At 41.1% G+C, this 20260-nt stretch overlaps 3 protein-coding genes across 10 annotated transcripts; 2 read left to right on the top strand and 1 right to left on the bottom strand.

Annotated features, from left to right (window-relative positions):
• The first annotated feature begins 326 nt into the window (after positions 1-326).
• smcr8a (Smith-Magenis syndrome chromosome region, candidate 8a) lies at positions 327-8558 on the top strand. Of its 8 annotated transcripts, none has more exons than XR_011689728.1 (5): positions 327-1526; positions 2669-4453; positions 5837-6696; positions 6942-7009; positions 7557-8558. XR_011689728.1 is itself a non-coding variant. In XM_071474277.1 (4 exons), the coding sequence occupies exons 2-4, from the start codon at positions 925-927 to the stop codon at positions 6294-6296; spliced, it is 2847 nt and encodes a 948-aa protein (XP_071330378.1). In that variant the 5' UTR covers positions 330-486; positions 633-924; the 3' UTR covers positions 6297-8558. The 8 variants fall into 8 exon arrangements, 2 of the variants coding, with proteins under 2 accessions (XP_071330377.1, XP_071330378.1); XR_011689727.1 differs by having other exon boundaries at positions 7154-8558; XR_011689725.1 differs by having other exon boundaries at positions 6942-8558.
• Positions 8559-10545: 1987 nt separating this feature from the next.
• Positions 10546-14237, bottom strand: bud31 (BUD31 homolog). The gene is made up of 4 exons (XM_071474283.1): positions 14040-14237; positions 13245-13367; positions 12755-12921; positions 10546-11149 (listed from the first exon to the last, which is right to left on the bottom strand). Exons 1-4 carry the CDS (start codon positions 14131-14133, stop codon positions 11099-11101), a joined length of 435 nt encoding a protein of 144 aa, XP_071330384.1. The 5' UTR covers positions 14134-14237; the 3' UTR covers positions 10546-11098.
• Positions 14238-14627: 390 nt separating this feature from the next.
• pdap1b (pdgfa associated protein 1b) lies at positions 14628-19360 on the top strand. The gene is made up of 6 exons (XM_071474282.1): positions 14628-14782; positions 15014-15105; positions 16044-16148; positions 16395-16516; positions 17056-17207; positions 18092-19360. The coding sequence occupies exons 1-6, from the start codon at positions 14770-14772 to the stop codon at positions 18145-18147; spliced, it is 540 nt and encodes a 179-aa protein (XP_071330383.1). The 5' UTR covers positions 14628-14769; the 3' UTR covers positions 18148-19360.
• The last annotated feature ends 900 nt before the right edge of the window (positions 19361-20260 follow it).

Genomic DNA, 20260 nt, shown 5'->3' with positions numbered 1-20260 from the left:
ATTAGTACAATTGCTAATATTGAGGGTAGGGGAAAAAACTCAATAGCAAACCAAATAAATAATATCTGAATCAAATAATAAAAAAAGAATTATGTTTGGGGGCCTGACTCATGACCTCAGTACTTGTAATATCCTGGCGTTATTATCCTGGTACAAACACAGACAAATATCCGCCTAAACTGTAAAACTGGCAATGAATTAGAGACTGTAAAGGTGCGTAAATCTTTTTAATAATCACAACACAAGTACATCCAGTCATCGTAGAAAGAAATATGCGAGATTTTATTTTTAGGGTGGAATTTCTCCAGATGGGAGGTGGGTCGGTCACCTGACAAGACTACAACCAGCTGGGTAAACATGGCGTCTGTCTCTGGACGTGAAAATTACATGTAGCGCTTCTGTCTGTAAACGATGTTTCTGTCGCACCAGCGTCCCGCAGTTTAGCCCAGAGCAGAGCAACGTGATGGACACGACGCACGGAGACAGGCAGGTTAAAGAAGCGCTTCACTGATGCTGCTTCACATTTTTGTCTCTGCACAGCATTTAAAGGGTCTGATGCCTGCCCGGACCCTGTGATTGGCGCAAAATAATTGCTTTTGTTAACAGACACTGACTGTTTTTTTTTTGCACAGGCGTCTGCTTTAATCGATCTGACAAATATCAACGACTGGTCCCTACAGGGCCCCCTTTTTAAATTATACAGGCCAGCTTTATGATTATATTTTTGGGGACCCTCTCTATCTTTGGAGCCGTAGGATTGACTGCTTCTTTTAACCGCACTAACAAGCTCCGCCTGGACAACGTGAGAGCAGACCGATCAGTCTGACTGTACTTCATGTGGCTGCGCTCTCACAGCTGGTTCATGACTGTTCGTGCTGCTGCACTGTGTCTTGTGTTTCTCATGCCTTTGTCAACAACACCACTATGATAGGCTCACCTGACGTGGTGGCTTTCACTAAAGAGGATGAGTATGGCCAGACAAATCCTGACCCCTATGCTCTCCCCGAGGAGTTCTCCATCCCTCTCCATCCTCTGGCTGACTCCAACCCCTGGGCCAAAACCTCCTATGCCAAGTTCACCAAAGACTTCATCCTCATCTCTGAGTTCTCTGAGCAGGTGGGCCCTCAGCCGCTCCTCACCATCCCAGATGACCCCAAAGTCTGTGGCACCTTCGATCTCAACTACTTCTCCCTACGCATCATGTCAGTGGATTACCAGGCCTCCTTTGTTGGGCATCCACCTGGAAGTGGCTACCCAAGACTCAGCTTTGTGGAGGACTCGAGGGTGGTGCTGGGTGACTCTAAGGAGGGGGCCTTTGCCTACGTCCATCACCTTACGCTTTATGACCTGGAGGCGAGGGGCTTTGTGCGACCGTTCTGCATGGCTTACGTTTCAGCAGATGAGAGGAAAATCATGCTGCAATTTCAGGAGCTGTCCCTCCGCTTCTCGCAGGCTTCTGAGTGTCTGAAGGCTGGGAACAGGAGAGCCTTCGCCAAGGAACTCCAGAGGAAGCTCCGGGACCTTGAGTAAGACCCTCAGGACAGCATTTAATTGCTATAACACATAGGGTTCATTTCCAAATCTTAATGTAAGCCTGATATTTCAATATTAGTCCTCCCAGTTCCTTTGTTAAATCATACAGGTAAATAGGGAGCAGAGTAATCCCGGGAAAATTGTAACAGCATGGCCAGTTTAATCAGTTAAGGGCCCATGGAGCAAAAATGTGCTGTTTGATCCCTATGGACCCCTGATGCCTATACCTACTGTCCTATAAATTCTTGTTGTGACTTTTCTGTGAGAGTATGATAGACTACACGTTGGTGTCATATTATCAGGAAGTAGGTGCCAGGGACTGACTTTAGAAAACTACAATATAAAGAAGCAATGACATCCACAGTGATGTGCTACTGAATGGCTTAAAAGAAATAGAAGAAATATCAAAAGTGTTGTGTAGTTCCACATAGCAGCAGCAACAACATTGTTCCTCTTTTGCTTTAGCATGTTTGCAGGTGTTGCAAGAGAAGGCAAAAACAAATTGTGACATGCTAATCTTTTTGTCAGGACGTCCCAGATGGGTCATTGGTTATCATTCCCTCTGTCCGGCTGGACATTTTCACTCCTCACGCCCTATGTCTGTCTCGTCGGGTAATCATCAAGATGACACCATGTAGTCTGAACCTTACATGAAGCAAAGCTTTGCTTTGGGCTAAATGCTAAGAAGCATACAGTGAAAACGTCAACATACCGATGTTCAGCAGGTATTATGGTTACCATGTTCAGCACAAAACACAAAGTATAGCAGAGGTCCGCTTGCTTATTTGATCATAAACCAAAATGTTGAGATTTTGACCTGATGATGGTGCCCATTGTAAAGTCAGTGGATCACCTAAGTTAATAAAATTCACCCCAAAACCTTTTACTCAAAATCCCAAATGTGATGGTGGTGATTAGAGGAGAAGTCAGGGGTCACCAAAGTCTTCATTCGCTGGGGACTATGAATGTTGTCCAACATTTAATGGCAATCCATCCAATAGTTATTGAGATACTCTACATGCTACTAGAATGGTTAAATATGTAACTGACATTCCCCTTGAGGAAAAAGTCACAGTGCATTCCCTTTCCCTGTATAAACACATGTGCATGAATAACACCTGTTTCTTCCTCCCAGGTACACTCATTCTGTGCTGCAGAGGGAGGAGGGCCTGCAGAGAGAGGCGGGGCCTCAGTGCATATACTCTGCTCATGCGGTAGAGAAAGCCAATGAGCTTGCTAATGTGGAAAAAAGCATCTATGAACACAGAGACCTACTGAGACAGATCAGTTCCTACCATTGCCGCCCACGCCGAGATCCTCACGCTGTCACCTGCCAGAAGTGTATGACTGAGTGCTTGAGTGAGTGTGAGGCGCTGTTAGACAAATACGCCAAGCTTGCCAATCCCTTCAATTACACTGACAAAGGGGGTAAAGGGGAGGAAAGACAAAGTCAGATTGATGTTGAAGGAGGTGAAGAGGAAGTGGAGGAGGACGAAGACGAGGGCGTTAAACGCAGGCCGTCTTACACACCACAACTGATCAAAGCTAAGTCTGCCAAGTGTTTTGACAAGCGCCTGAAGACCCTCCAAGAGCTGTGTGATCAGACTTTCTATGAGGCCACCGTGCAGCTCCTGAAGGAGACAGAGAGGAGTTTCCGGGGCGACTTATGTTACCTTCACACATGCCGCCTTGACAAGACTCTGCGCAGGAGACAGAGAGTTACCAACTTTCTGTTTGAGGAGGACCTCGGTGATGATGATGAGGATGAAGGAGGAACACTTCGACCATTTTGTGCTGTGAACCATGCTGTAGACAACTATACACTCTTAAATCCACCTCCTATTGTACTAGGACCAGAACCTCTAGAGCTAGACTCACTGGAGCCTCCCGATCCTCTAGACCCAGCCTCTGAGACCAGCCATACTCAGGAGAGTGAGCTTGGGGTTGGGGAGAGCCATCTGGAGTCCTCCCCCTCAGACCAGACTCTGGAGACCCAGGAGAGCTCAGAGGAGACCAAAGGAAGCTTTAGCAGTGATAAGAGCGGGTTGGGTCCAGCAGAGAAGCAGCAAAGTCTTGCTAGTGTGAGGTCAAAACCTCATGATCCTGATTCTGACTTGACTCTTGACCCTGACCACAATACTGGCCTGGAGAGGGAGAGCAGCAGTGAAGAGACCACTGCGGGGGAGGATGAGGGTGACACTGGGGGAGACCAGACCCCTGTGTCTTTGCTGGAAGTGGTGTCTGAGCTGGAGGCCAGCAGAGAGGATGACTGTGAGAGAGGAAGTGACGGGGCTTGTGAGATGGAGTCTGACTTGTTGGTTCCAATAGACACAGCATGCTGTATGGCTCAAGAGGGTTTCCTTTATGAGGCGTCTGCCCCAGAGGCAGATCCTCATCTGGACCAAAGCTCCCACCATCAGCCCTTTCAAACCCTGGTTGTCAACCAGGAACCCCAGGCCCTTCTTCCACTCCAGGACGACTACGCTGTGGGTTCTCCATGTTCAGAAAGCCCTGCAGCTGGACTGGAGCTGCCCGTGGGGCTCCTTGGAGATGCAGTATCCCGAACCTCAGTGGAGGATGGATCAGACTGCACCATGAGTGCTTCTACAGGGTCTGAGCGGGCTGCCTCACCTCTCGGCTATGGGGGGGTGGTGACCCTGCGACAGAGGAAGAAGGCTGGACAGGGAGCCCTGAGGTTTGTGCGACAGTACCCCTTTGCCATACAAGCTCTGTGGTGCCTGTTGAGTGGTAGAACGCTGGTGGTTTTCGGGGCAGATGAGGGGAGAGTCCGTCGGTTGGTTGCTGCTCTGGCTCTCTTTGTGCCTGGCCCTGGGAAGTGTGGAGAAAGGGTTCAAGCCTGGCTGTCCTGCCCTTTCACCCTTACTGACCTGCAGCGGTGGAAACTCATTGGATTGCAAAGGTATGTCCAATTTGCATTCATATTTTAGTTATTCAACCAACACTTTTACACAGAGCCTAGAGGCTGGGATCAAACCAGAACAAGCAGAAGACAAATGCTGTTATTAACACAGATGTACTAAAACACAGAATTTAACGCTCACAGAACATTAGACAGTCTCCATCAACATGTAGTACGACCACCTTACTATTGTTACTCATCTGGTCTGACTCAGTCTTCGATGACTCATATAACTATTCAGCCATTAAACCTGCAGCTTCACGTCTGTATTGCAGTATTTTACATTTGGAGAGGAAGCCTTTGCTTCATGATCTCACGTACGCATTTGTTTGTTGAGAAATGTGGAGGCGCTGAGATAGACAGGAGAAGAGGGTTCAGTGTACCAGCACCAGTGTATAGCAAATATCACTGCCTATAAAATGAGCATTGAAAGCATTTTAATATGATCCACTAAACAGAATTCTAGCCATACAACAATTATTACATATACACAGTTTGAAACGGTGTCCAATGTACAGTTTTTGTAACAATGGCAAAGAATCATTCACTCACATATTTTGGTATTACCTCCAGTGAGGTTAGGGGTGATTTCAGATGGTGGTGAGCATGATCATCCTTCTTGGAAAAATATTGATTTCAACACTAACATGCATAACTTAAAAAATGAATTATTTAAACTGGAAACACTGATGTTCAATGGAAATGTATCTGTAACAAACAAAGAGTTTGTGATAAATGGATGGAATCAACCAAAATAAGTGACATGAAAATGTTTTGGTGGTGGCTTGCTCTTCTTTTCTTCATTATTACCAGAGATTTAAAATAGAATTTAAATGTATTAGGATTTTATCAGCTTGAGGCGGACAAGTTATTTTAGACAAGACTAAGAGTTTACAGCCTTACTAGTGGCTCTGTGAGGCTGTGTTTAGGCAAAACAGTGCCTTGAGCTAAATTCTAATGCTTTGACAGAGCAGATACAAAGCTGATAACAATTCATCTTCAGGAAGTTGTGAATCTGTTTATGAATGAATTGTACCAATCTGTCCAACATTTGTTGAGACATTACACTTAAAACCACAAATGTCAACTTCATGGTGGTGCTGTGGGAAAACTCAGGGCATCGTCTGACTTCTTCTCATCATTAGGATCCATCCCCTGGGAACCATGAATGTCTGTATCAAATTTCTTTCCGAGGTGTCTTATGTTGTTGAGATATTTCAGTCTGGAACATAATAGACTGACCAGCTGACCAACTGACAGACCAAACCGCCACCCATAGAGCAATAACAATAATTGTAATACAGAATAACAAATTATAGTCTTACTATTACGATAAAGGGAGCTTTACCAACATGTATAGTTATCTGTCTGTCTCTCTCACAGAGTGGCATCCCCTGTGGGTTCCAGCATGCTTTACTCGCTGTCCCGCTATAGTCGCTACATCTGTATCCTTGATGCCGACCAGAAGACTCTGCGCTGCCCGCCGTATCACGGCCAACTGCTTGCCAACATAGCCGACCACCGCACCTACATCCGCCGTGGCTCCACCTATTTCCTTCATGTGCAGAGCACGCTCTGTCGCCTGGCAGCCAAGGCCTTCCTGTTTACCTTCACCCACCACCTCCACCTGCCGGTCAGCTCCACGGAGGGGCCAGAGGTGGTGGAGGGCCGACGCCGCTGCTTCCTGCAGGAGCAGCTGGGCCTGGGCGAGGAGGACAGCCAGATACTGCTCTACCTCAGCCAGCTCATCACTCAGCAGTACCTACAGCCTGCCACCGGGAGCAATGCAGCAGCACCTTGTTTTAGTTTTAACTACACCACCAGCGTTTTATACAAAATCTAATATTCTTCTGGGAGGAGGATTCTCACACACATTTTAGCAGAAATCACCTGTGACCCTTTGGTTTTTAACGGACCAAAGGTGATCGTAATAAGGTCTAAAGTAATTCTAGTTTCAGGACAATCTCTGCATCAGTTTTTAGTTACTGTTTTTTTTCTGCCTTGCTGTCTTTTTCTCTGCTCTTGCTATTTCCTCTGTGTGCAGGGAAAAGGAGACAGAGCGAGTTGTGAATGTCAGTGAGTGGTTTACTTGTGCGTATTTGGTCCAGAGCATGTTGACACTCACGAACGCACACACACACACCACAGAGCAGACGAAGGTCGGCTCGGCTTATTGTCCTATGAGCCATTTGTGTGTTTTTCTCCTCTGTGGAAAAAATGTTACTTGCAGGTTTTTGTTTGAGGTCAGTCCCCCCTCCTAACTACACACACACACACACACACACACACACACACACATATTTATATGTATTTAATCTTACAAAACTCAATCCAACATTGTTGTCTGTGTGTCGCAAGTGCTGGTCTGACCTCAGCCAGCTCACTAACAAGTTAAATCACAGATGTGTGTTAACACCCACCAATCACTCAGCAGTTTGTCAGCTATGAGATCATCTCAGCTACATGTAAACCTGTTTTTTTTTTTCAGGATTACTGTGACATTTTCTGCTTGTGGTGAACAGACGCCTCTGTGAATCTGTCCATGAAACCATGCAGGTTTGTTGCAGCTGGTTTTGTGACATGCCTCTCTCTAGGAAAACTACCACTTAACTTCCCCACACTTTCAGTTTTCTCTTTTATGAATGCATTTTAACACACACTCCTGCAGTGACGGATGAATCTTTGTTTTGTTTTAAATAGATGTTGGATTTTAACTGAGGAGATTTGACTTTTGAAAGCATGGTGTAAACATTCCCAGAGGCTGCTTTCGGGATGTGGTGCATGAGGAAGTGTATTGGCTGTGAGAATTAGATCCAGTCGGCTCCACGTGATGTTGCATGTCCAGAGAAATAACGTCATCACATGCATACTCACCTGCGTAGGGCCAGCAGTAGCCAAAACCTGTCAATAATCACTGCTGGCAAGCATTTTCATGGATATTACTCACACGGTCAGGCACATTTTAAAGCTACTTAACCTAAATGTATTGAATTTCACTGTTGTCTTAAATTTGTGTGAGAGTGTCGTGGTGTCAGCATGAGACTGTCTTGTGCCAGGGTGAATCACTGTATCGATAATATTTCTGTTCTTGTTATATTTGAAGGAACCGACTTGGACAAGATGCTGAACAGTTTGAGGAGATGTTGCTGGGATGGTGATGTTGTGTTTGTATAGATTTTATCATGGGAAAATGAAATTTGTGTGCCATCAAAAGCAAAACTCTGAGGTTTGACACTTTATTTAGGACAGCAGTTGCCTATCCTTTTTTTTTGTTTCCTCAGCAATCCTTGCTGAATGTGAGCTGTGGACAAAACTCAACTGTTAAATATATTTATTGCTTTAGGACAAAGTTTGGATTGTGATCATAATGCTGAGTACACCCAGATTTTCTGTTTGGAGTATGCTGAAGCATTGCAAAACTTTAAAGTTTTGTCACCTCGGCCAGTGAAATCACATCGAAGTAGTGTCTTTGATAGTATTTTAGATTTTCCTGCTCCTCATTCTGTGGTGTCAGTGATGGAGCTGTGGTTCTGTGTCTAGGATGGTAACTGTACTTGTGACTGCATGGTCAGAGTTTTAATGTGAAAGGTCAAACAGTGTGGGATTGTGGCTGCTGTCCTTCCTGCTATGAACAAATAGTTTTTTGTTCTTTAAGGCACATGCTTTTAACTACTAACAACAACCTCACTTTTTTTTTAAAAATTCCACCCATTATTATTATTTTTTTTTTTTTTTCAGTTCAGTGCAGTTTGGGCGCAATGATTCTTTTGCTGCTTGTGACATCTTTTTACTTTTCACTTTTTTCTGCTCACATGTTACAACTCTTTTTTTTTAGCTATTGTCCCTCTAATGCAAAAAGCTGAATGTAATCTGAATAAGCCATACCACAGTGTGCTTAACATGTCGCCACTCAGTGTCCTTATGTTGCCATATCATGTCGACCTTTTGTATCTCATCACGAGGGGGGTACTGTGTTAACTCCAGCCCTGAACGATGGCGGCAGCATTGCCAGTTATTGTAATGAAGCACGTTGAGAATGTCTTGATGCTTTCATGTAATGTTGATGATATTCATTTATTCCATTAAATTATTTGAATCCACTTCATTTTTGCGTCAGTGCCTGGTTCACACTGGAGGTGGGTGATCATGTCAATGATGCCGAAGCTCACTGTGAGATACTGGGTGGAACAGACCAATGCAACCTACAGATCATCATTAAACATCTAATTCTCAACAGACTCACTCTGTGTGACTTGCTTTAGCGATGACGGATGTGCAAACATTTGAGGTGTTATGAATAATAAATGCTCATCTGTGAACACATCTAATTGCCCTGCTGGAGCAGAAGAGGAAAAGGTAGTGGGTTAGAGAAAAAGTCCCAGCAAATGAATGATTTAAGATTTAAGAGCACTGTTGCAACAATACACTCATGTTCAGTCTTAACAAACATTGTTCCACAAGAACTGAGTGAGAGGGCAGCTCTGTGTGTGTTACTCATTGTGTAAACAGGTGGTTTTTTTTCTACTGTTTTTCCCCTGGATGCAATTACTTTAGCTTCCTTAAAATCACACAGAGCTGCACAGAAGGAGAGTTCACTGTCTGAGGATTAGCATCAATTACATGTGTACAGTGACATGAAGATTTAGTTAAATAAAGATTATCTACAGTGTTTACGCCTGAGATGAAACAATACCACATATTGAATCATATCTGCAATTTCTTCTTGAGAAAACAATGTTTTATGGAAGAAAAATACTATACAACTGGAATTGTGTATGTCTTCCTTTCCTTAGTAGCTGCAGTGATTTTGGAGTCTCAAAATGTGCTTGGCTCTACAGGACTCATTCCAAAAAAATACTGAGGCAGAATCTGCTTGATCAGAGTCATTATGTGTGGCGTGTGCAGGGGTAGATGAAGTATTCAGATCCTTAAAGTATCTGTAGCACAATGTGGAAGTATTCTGTTACATGTTAAAGTCCTGCATTCAAAATCCTATTTGATTAAAGGTTTTATCAGAAAACTTTAAGTACTTAAAGTAGCAAAAGTAAAAATACTTATTCTGAAGAAGAAACAAATTCTGCCCACCACTGTACTTTTATTATATATTCTATCAATAGACGAACTAACTAGTGGTGGAGCCACTGTTGTTTTAACTACTTCCTGGGCTGTTAAGTATTTTTGTCAACATAGGGGTTTGGCCCCTCCAAAGGGTCACAGGATAAATCAGAGGGGTCATGGAATGATTAATGTTTCTGGAAAGTAGACATAAAACTAACTTCTGCTAATTTGTTTTCTCCTTTCTGTTATTCAGTTGAAATTAGGGAAGTTTAAAGGGGAACTCTCTCTCTCTTTGAAGGAACAACTCTCCCATCGAAACAACTGTTTTTATAAGGAGTCACAAGCCAAACATGTTAGGAACCACTGGTTTAATCCTGAATAATGGTATTTTATCAGATTATCGTGTGTTTTTATGGTAGAATCTAAAGAGTCACCAATTGTGGGGCAAAATATACAATATTGCCCTCTAAGATGTAGTCAAGTAAAAAGAAGCTTAAAATTAAACATTCAGATCAAGTACCTCAAACAAATAATGTAATTATTTTTCACCATGTTAACTACATTCTCTATATCATACAGTTGACTGGTGTTAAAATAATAAGGTTAATAAATGAAACTGTTTCCTAAACTGCAGTAGAAAACCATGTTATTTAACAAAATGAAAGACTGAATGTGGAAGTATTTACCCTGTTGTTCCTGAAATTTAAAGATGTTTGCTTTTGGGATTTTCCTCTGCAATCATGAAGCCATAGGTCAGACACACAAAAACAATTAGTTTGGTCAAAACATACAAACATTTTTGTCATTGGTCACCAAGGTTAAAATAAAAATACAGACACATAAATGACACTGAAACACTAAGGCTTTTTACATCACAGTTTGAACGTACTCCTTGAGGTCTTCAACTGTCAGGTGATTTATGCTACTTCAAGAAACAAATAGGTTTGTGAAAGCCAATTATTGTTCAATAATAGAGCTTTTTAAATTCTTACGATGAATTTTGCATAAGGATGAAGAAAGGTAAAACCAAGGGAGAAAGTAAACCAGAACTGTTTTATTTAAAATTATACTACAATTACAATTTTGAAGAAAAGTTTTCAGGTTTAAAACAATGACATTTCAAACAAATCATTTCCCTCCCAGACTCCTTTTAATGAAATGAAACACATTAGAACTGAAAATGATCTTCACAGTGAGTGTGACTAGCTGGAATGAAAGGCCTGATCCAAAAACAGCCAGCCTCAGGCTCCTACTTTGAGCTTTAGGAGATGAGGGATTTAGTTAGGTATATATAAAAAAAAAAAAAAACAAAACAAAACACAACACACAGAAAAACAAATGTATTTAAGACAAGATGGCCCCTCTCAGTGTGTTCTCCATTCTCCATTGCTCCCCTATGTTTAAAAGCAGAAGAGTAACAAATACTGATCCCCTATCAGGGCAGCTGAGGATGGTGGTGAGGATGTTTCTAATGCAGGTGACTGAAATAAAGACAATGTTGCTCTCGGGGACACGAGAGTGCACAGATGGAGGCTGAGTGAGCCCTGCTGTCCAACAGAAAGTAGACTGGAGGTCCAAAGCCTGCACTTAGCCAGAACAACCTCTACATCCACAGTGGGTGCATTCAATGATCCTTCCCTGCAGAGAGGTTTAAAAAACAAAAAAAGCAGCTGATGAGTTGCAACATTTTACAGAATTTACAGCCCCATTTTATCGTAAAGTTTCATTTTTCTCACATTTTCTTAAGATATTTTATCTATATCTAATGTGTCACTACACCTTATGAAAAAACTACGATGCAGAAAAGTCAGGGGCCTTTCACAGGCCATGTTGAGGTCTTTACCCAGACCGCTACGACTTCATGATTTGTTGCTGTATGGATTTGGAAAAGTCTAATACACATATTTCAGCACAGTAGGAAATGAAGTGATGACCGACACATACACAAACAAAGGGATTAGAGATTAAGAGTTAATGATATACAACATAAAACTCAAGGATAACGCTACACCGTGCACGCGCTGCAGGTGCAGGGTCAGGTGGAGTGTGGTAAGTGCTAGATTAAAACAATCGGAGGGCGCTCTGTGATTGGTGGTTACAGTTAGGAGTAGGGGCCTGACAGCAGAACAACCACAGCATCTTAGTCTTTATGGCTGATCCAACCTAGCACCAACCTGGAGTTTGTTGTCAAATCAATGTAAATTTTGCATGCTCCCGCACTGGACCGACACTGTTTAAAAACATCTACCGAGAGGCAGAAAAGTGTATTTCCAATTCACCAAGGAAGCATGAGTCTTCTGCGCATCGAGAGGAGGCAAAAAGAGCATTTTCCGTACAACCAGATAGAACCAGTTTGTAATTCACCTCTATTGTTTGTCATAAATAAAAGAAAACCAACGAAAAATGTCCTGTTAACATTTAACCAGACATACTGCCCTATCATACTTTACCTCTATCAGAGTGGCGACACCTATGAACAAAATTTGTTCAGTCTTGTCTTGAAGTGATGTTGATGATGAATCACTTTAACATAACATTAACAAATTAATGAACAGAAGTTTAGCCAATTTATTCACTGATACGCCTGACTTGATCATTTCAACAGCAGCATGCAGTTAACCAGACCAGCTGGCTGCATAAAAAAAAAACAACAACAAAAAAAAAAAAAACCTTCCTTTGCAGTAAAGTGACTTTTACATGTTTTCTTCCTATCTTCATCTTTCAAATATTCGGACTTTAAAAAAGTACTATCCATACAGATTTTAATCATTCTTATGATTTTGTCCACTTGTCCTTGTCTATGTTTAGTTTCTCCCACCACCAGAAACAGACAGGAGACAAATCTTAACTCAAAACATGTAACAATGATAATATGGCCTGTAGGGTAAAGGGTTTTTAGTAGTTTTGTTTTTCCTGCAGCAGCTTCCTCAGGGTGTCACACAGAACATATGAATGATGACTGAATATTGACACAGTGACTGAAAAGCCAGAAAATTCTGGCCTGATTCATCCAATCCAAGAGCCTGACATACTTCATGCACCATCAAGGTCTTTGAAAATATGCAGAGTTACAGTGTTCTGTTTATCTCACTGTGGCAGTCTTCATGAGTGTATTTGTATCGGCTGCGCTCATGTCTGCGCAGACATCAGCAGGAATAATGTAAAGCAGAGGAGCAACCTCAACCTTTAATACAAGTGCACAACCCAGTTTGTGTTAAAAAAATGAGTTTATGTCCGACTTACGACTTCCAGCTTGCTCTTGGGGACTCTGCAGATGCAGTTGGTTCCAAAGTTGGTGTCTCTTGTTTGGATGCAGCGCAGGCAGCACAGGTTCTCGTAGCCTTGCTTCTTCCACTTGGCAATCAGGTTCTTGTCTGCATAGCCTTCCTTTATACAGTACTCATACAGCTCTGCCAGGACACACACACAGAAAGACAATACTGGTTTACCAACTCATACCCAGAACAAAGCTAGACAAGGGTTTCATGTGTCTGGTTATGTGCACAAACAAAAACAATACCAAAAAAAGTCTTGGTTCTTGGAAATGTTACAGAAGTTGCTCCTTTATGTTATGTTATGTTTAGGGAAATGAAGAAGTATGATACCAAATACATCATGCTGAATTAAAATGAAAGACTATATAAAACAGTACACAGGAGAACAAAAACAAAGAGGAAATGGGAAACATCAGACATCAAGCAGCTCAGCAGGGGAGAGAGGTAACCCTGCCTACCTCTGCTGATGGCTTTCCTTTTGTAGAAGAGGTCGAAGATGTATCGACTCCGCTGATGGTGGAGCCTGAAAATTGGCCAAAGTGACTCCACCTTACGCTTTCCTTCGTGAGGTTCTGTTTCAGCTGCAATGCAGAAAGACAAATAAGAGAAGTTAGCTTTGGAAAACAAATTAAAATCACGATGCAATTACATAATATAGATAAAATGCCACTTTGGTCTGGGTTCTTTAACAGCCTTCACTCCCATCTGAATATTACTGGCTACTTGGATGCTGCTTTGCTCAACTTCAGCTACAAAAGCATCAGTGAGGTCGGGCACTGATGTTGGGGGATAAGGCCTGGGTCTCAGTCAACCATCCAGTACATCGTGAAAGCGTTAGCTGGGGTCAGTCAAGTTCTTCCACACAGAGCTGGGAAAACCATTTCTTCTTTTCCCTAGCGTTCCCCAAATTGTTGGAAACACTTCTGTCTAAAATGCAACTGTATACCGTGACATTAAGATGCCTTAGGCTTACAACTAAGTGCCAGAGCCGAAAGCAAAAAACGAAAATTATTACGGATTTGCATCCGACTTAAGCGCAACGATTTCAGCAGAAGACGACTGCGAAGTTTCCTTCAATCGTGTTAATCGACTTAGAGTAGTGTATCAATTTCCAAAATATCAAGCAAAGAAGCCAAAATCCGGTGAGACGGTTGAAATTATTTCAACACCTCCATCTGCGTGCTGTTGTTTCAACCCGGCGGCCGAGTGCTGCGAGGAGCAGCCGTCGGGACAAACGCGGTCTCCCGCCTCACCTTCTCTCATTTTCTGATCCAGCTCGTCCAAAGTGGGCTCAATGAGCTCCCAGCCGTCTGGGGGAGGCTTCCGACTCCTCTTTACTTTTGGCATTTCGCTGTGTTTTGTAGAAAAATGCAATTAAAATTCCTGGTGTTTTCGTTTTGATTGTGCGAATCCGTCTCAGGCGCTCTAATGTGACGTCTCCAAGGAGGGTCCGTTTCATATTCTCGTCTCTAAGACAACGTCATCACGCCAATACACTCCATTTATCGACATTTAATAAGATCTTAAATCTTCTCTTAAACTAGCACAACATATGCGTTAATACAAACATTTATTTAGGTCAGTATAAAGATGTCAAGAGAGATAAAAACAAAATAGATGTATTTCTGTCGTTTATGGTCTATTGCATCACTTTAGCGCACTAGCAAATTGCCTTAAGATAAACAACAAGATGTAGGTTTGTTGTATTTAATAACTCACGTAATTTAGTCAGGTCACTGGGCATTATATAGAATTCTGTATATTATTTAGTTTATAGCAGCCGCCGTGTTTAATAAATGCTTGAAAAAGTTGTTGTTTTTAAGATTTGTTGACAGGCATATCCTTGAACCACTTAGAGTCTTGTGTCGTTCATCGCTGCTGTGAGTTTAGCCAGCTGTCAGTTTGTGCTGTCGCTTCAACATTTATGTTGTTTGTCAGTATTCACATGTGAGGGAGTTTATAATAAAGGCGTCGTTTGTCAAAATGCCCAAAGGAGGTAAGGCCGATTGTAAAACCTGCTACAGTGCGTTGAAATCAGTTTTTTATACATGTGTTAGCCTGCTGTTAGCCACCCTACGATCCAGGCAATTTGCTCCTGCGGAGCAAGGATCGTGTCTTAACTTTCATATCTGTCCTCAAGCAAAACACTGGCAGCATTTTATTAACCGCTCCGCTGCTTCTGACACCTGTCTGCTCACGTCATCTGTCACCGTGGTCATCGTTGCAGGTAAGAAAGGTGGCCACAAGGGTCGCGTCCGGACCTACACCAGCCCCGAGGAGATAGACGCTCAGATGAAGGCGGAGAAGGAGAGGAAAAAGGTTGGTGTGGTCCACAACTAGAGGCTCTTTCATCATATGACACATGATGAGCAAATATGTGCAGGTTTTCACTTAAGTACTGGTCTAGCTTTAAAAAAATGCTGCATCCTACACTTCCCATAATGCAATTCAGTAGGCTCTCTTGACTAGCTAGAGTAAACTGATCTTGAAGTTAAGCAGTGCTGGAGATCCTCAAGTCCAAAAACCCTTATCAGCTCTCCAACGAGGGTGTCGGCAGGGCCAGAGAAGTCTTTGAAAGCATTGTATTCAGTAGTTTTAAATATTATTTACAAAGGTGTTGATTATTTTTTCTTGCTAGCTTTAGACAGTAACATTAGTTATAACTTTTGTCTATCCTGGGGGGCAGTTTCTAGAAAGCTCATCAGCTATAGTCTAGGTTTTAGCAAAAACTTAAATTAACAAACAAATTATTTTTATTTTAATTTGTGTATCCATCCAGCCTTTTTCTGCCACTTTTTTTCTGCCTCTTTTGTAAATACCTTAATTCCGTTCATACAGAGTCTCCCCACAAATCTCTCCACTAAGATAGAATTGCGCTCTTGCACCCTGTTCATGGGTCCAGGTCATGTTGACTGATTCAACATTATTTTGAAATACAGTTCGGAATTACAGGCAGAAATTTGATGTAAATGTAAATAAATCCATGTACTTAATAAATAATTGCAGGGCTTATTGTTTCTTTTCTGTTATTCTTGAACTGGTAGGACCATGACAAACGTGTTGAGTTGTATGCTGTGCAGCGCTGAAAAGGTCTTAAAAAGTCTTTATTTTAATTTGGTAAACACTGTAGGATACCTGCATACATAGGTGTTGCATGCATTACATATTGTAACTGCATATGTTTGACCTTGTTGATTTATTAGGTAATGTTCTCCTGTTTGTGATTTACCTGCTTGGCTGTCATTTATGTGTTAAAGCAAGAGCAGGAAGCAGAGGGGGAGGAGGGTGCAGCTCAGAATGACATGGCAGAGGAGAAGTTACCAGCATCAGGATCAGAGGACAGCGATGATGAAAATTCCCAGGTATCACCACACTAATTCTGTCACTCTTTCTCTCTGTTACCACGCACACAGCTTTCTAAACATGCACCACAGTAATAATGCATTTATCATTAGTATTGTATTTCATGTGCACCTGTGAACCTCCCTGTAACTCATTTTTTCTCTACATGGCAGTTTCTTATGAATGTTGTCATGCAGTCATTTCAGTACATGCTATATTCAAAGCTTTCTCTTTATACTGTATGAGATGTTGTGATGTGTTTGCAGAGGAGGAGAGCGGGCGTGGAGGGCTTGATAGAAATTGAGAACCCCAACAGAGTGGCTCAGAAGTCGAAGAAAGTGACGCAAATTGAGCTGGATGAACCCAAGCAGTTATCAAGGAGAGAGAGGTGTGTGGGAACATCTTTTTCTTCTCTTGTGTATTATGTGTTAGAACTGTCAAAATGTCACCTGCGTATTGCACTGCAGGATAAAACTGCACAAGAATTTTAACACCTTATTTTGAAATTGGTTTTACAGTGCTATAAAGCAGTGGTTCCTAACCTGTGTGCTGCAAATTTATTGAAAGCCACAGAACATTTGCAAAACAGTACAATTTGGGGGAAAAGATGTAATTAACTGTTAAAAAAATGAAAACATTAATAATGTTTTTAAATGTTTTAAAATGAAATGATCTTTAAAAACATTTAAAATGTTTAAAAACTTAATTGTTTTTTCTCTCTTGTATTAAGGCCTGTCACTATGATAAGCCAATGATAGAAACTTTTATGTTGTTGCTTGCCGGACGACATCATATACTTGTTTGCTATCGCGGTCTGATTGCCTATAAACACTCAGTGACATTAACTTTGTGTAATTCTAGTCAAAAATGTTTGACACTGAACTTATGTCACCATCTCCACCTTGACACACACCCACACTTGCACAGAGAAGAGATCGAGAAGCAGAAAGCAAAGGAACGCTACATGAAGATGCACTTGGCAGGGAAGACGGACCAGGCCAAAGCTGACCTCGCTCGCCTTGCCATTATCAGGAAACAGAGAGAGGATGCGGCAAAAAAGAAAGAAGAAGAGAAAAAAGGTATGCGCCCACAGTTAGGCAAAACATTTAATGAGGCGATGATCATACAGCGATGCATTTAACAACATGCAGTAAATAATGAGTGACATAAGCCGGGGAAAAAAACTACAGAACAGATGAGGATGCTGATGTGGCCATTCTTCAAGCAGTGTGCGTGGAGGTTGTAGTAAGAGAGATACTCAGAATGTAAATAGTTTGGGGGGTAGTCTCTCTTTTTTTAACCACTCTCCAAAACCAGAACTACAATAATAAATGTATAAGGTAAAAAATAAAATTAATAGTAGGTTTGTCTGTTCTAACGAAAGCTGCAAATGTTAGCATGTCCTGCTATTAGCTTTCAGCCTACAGCTGTAACCCAATGTTAATTGCGAAACTAGGTGGTGTTTCATGCTACATTATTTTGCAAAGTTACAGGCTGCATTAAAAGCCCTTTCCCTGCCCTGCTGGATATGGGGAAGTTTAGACTCCATCAAACTGAGCCAAACACTGTGTTACACTGTCAGACTAGTTAGTCCTCATCCCAAAACTGAAACATCCTGTTTGTCGATACAAACAATAAAGCATAAAGAAACTGGTCAGAAATGAGAAGTATGTTTTGTCTGTCGCTGTCTAAAATCAAGGACCCATTGTTTCAGAAATTACAAAAATTTCAATTGGTAAATCAGCCACTATTATCACTATAAGCTGCATATGTGCTGTGCCAGAGTGGAAAACTGGCATAGCAGTAGTGAATGCACAATTGCAGCGTGAGACCAATAAAATGGAATATGGTCCCTAATCAGCCCTTCTACGCAGAGAAGTCAGATGTCTCCACACCACCTCTGTATACATGTGCAGTCACTGTGTCAAGCTGATTGTGTGTATCTTTTATTTTCTTCTTACAGCAAAAGAAGCGGCGGCAGCAGCAGCAAGAGGAATAAACTCCCTCTCACTGAAATGATGCAGAGTATTTATCAGAGGCGTTTTCACATGTTCCTGGACTGGCGCAATATATATTTGACTATTTTTAAAGGAAGAGCTATGAAGAATATTTGACATTACTGTAACATATGACCATTTGGAAAATGGTTGAGGAGACACGAATGGAGAGGGGTTGTGTGTGTTTTGGCATGGAACAATTGCCTCGTTGATCCTTCCAGGAAGTACAGCTACAGTTGAGATTACATCGGTCTTCACGTACACCTGGAATGAACCCCTTCTAACCCATGAGCTTGTACATGATATCAATAATGGTTATACTTATCATTGTACAATTTCAACTTTGCTAACTGAGCTTTGCCACTATTTTTTTCTTTGGGATCTGACATTGTATATACCTGACTCATGAAAATATTTCAGATTAATATGATGAAACCAGTAAAATATGTGTGTTCATCTCTTTATTTGCTTTATTCCGCTGTGAGAAAACTGTCACATGGTTTGGAGCAGGCTTTCCCAACCTCAGGTGCAAGAGTCCATGTTAGGTCTACTGATATGAAAATTAAATGAGTCAATATTGCAGATATTTATTTTGGAATAGGAGTCAAAGCTGAGAGTTCAGAGAAGGCTTTGAAACAGTATTTAGCTGGATAAAAGTTATATAAAATATAACTGAACCTCAATCAGTTAAATTGATTAATAAAATAAAAATCAGAGTGAGTGAATTAATTCAATGTTTTGGTGGCTTGTCAATTGTTTTTTTTTTCAAGCAGTGGGATGGCACTGGGAAGATTTGGTCACTTTATCTAAGTATTTCTGAAGTCCTGGAGGTCTATGGTCCTGACATCAGGGTCAGTTTAGTCTCTGGTCCAGCATGTATAAAGCCCCTCAGACTAAAATTTCAGTCTTAGGTACATGATGCAACATTTTAAGACTTGTGTAGTTTTGCTCTTAGTCTTATGATTAAGAATAAATAACATGAATATGAAAATGTTCATGACATGATGGATTCAGTATAAGAACAAGCAAATGTTGACATGTTGGTGTGATCTTCCCAGTGTTCACATTTATCACATCTATATCGACTATGAAATGTGCAAAATGTATTACATCAGCTGTGCTGTCAAACACAAGAATTCAATTGAGTTTGAAAGACAATAAACAATAAAACGTTGAAATGACAAATTAAAATAAGTATATGAACTTGCCAATAAACCTTTCTGGAAATGTTCTGATCCCTGATGTTAATTAAACATAATTTCACATTCAAACATTTTATAAGATCACAAGAGATTGTTCTCAATTAACATGGTTACTATATACTCCTTGGTAAATATTCCTATGAATATCCCGAATAGCATATACTGATATTGTCAGTATATACTATTTATAACTGGGAAATTTCTTATATAAAATTTCCTCTTGCATGTTTCAATATACTGAAGCATGCAAGCATAGGATACAATAAATAATGGATAGTCAATAGCCTAATCAATAGTGGAAGAAACACTTAAGTGGAACAAGTACTAAAGTAATGTCCGCAAAATATACTACTCAAGAGTGTTAAATAAAAAAGTAATCATTGGACAGAATGGTCCCTTTCAAAATATGACATTAATACCATGACATCATATTATTTGAATATCATAACTGATGTGTAGGCGCCATTTTAATCATACAGCTGGTGGAAGTGGAGCTATTTTGAACAGTTTTATAGATAGTTTAATCTATAATGATGTATAATATTTTATAAATTGATCATTCTTATTAATCTTAAGTAGAAAGTTATCATAAAATGGAAAGATTCAAGTGCAGGTACCACAGAACTGTGCTGTAGTAAATGTTCTTCACAACTTCCCACCACCGAGTTCAACCATGACTTTAAGCTGTATTATCACTACAAATGGCTTTATCACACACAAACGTACTTTATTTTGATAGCATCAAACATCTCTTTCTCATGAGGAAACAACAATAAAAAACTCACACTTTGCCGCTGTGTCTTGATACAGTATGTATACAGACATACATGCCTCTTAAAACGGTGAAGGCCATAAACATAAACTACCAGACCAGTATTTTCTTTTTCTTTTTCTTTTTCTTTTTACCATTACACCTGATTCTATGACACTAGA

Source organism: Trachinotus anak, unplaced genomic scaffold, assembly GCF_046630095.1.
Source record: "Trachinotus anak isolate AG129_WGS33_773 ecotype Australia unplaced genomic scaffold, CSIRO_AGI_Tana_v1 ptg000003l, whole genome shotgun sequence".
Classification (NCBI taxonomy): Eukaryota; Metazoa; Chordata; class Actinopteri; order Carangiformes; family Carangidae; genus Trachinotus; species Trachinotus anak.
Note: the sequence above shows the minus strand (reverse complement) of the source record. Positions and strands in the feature narration are given on the sequence as shown.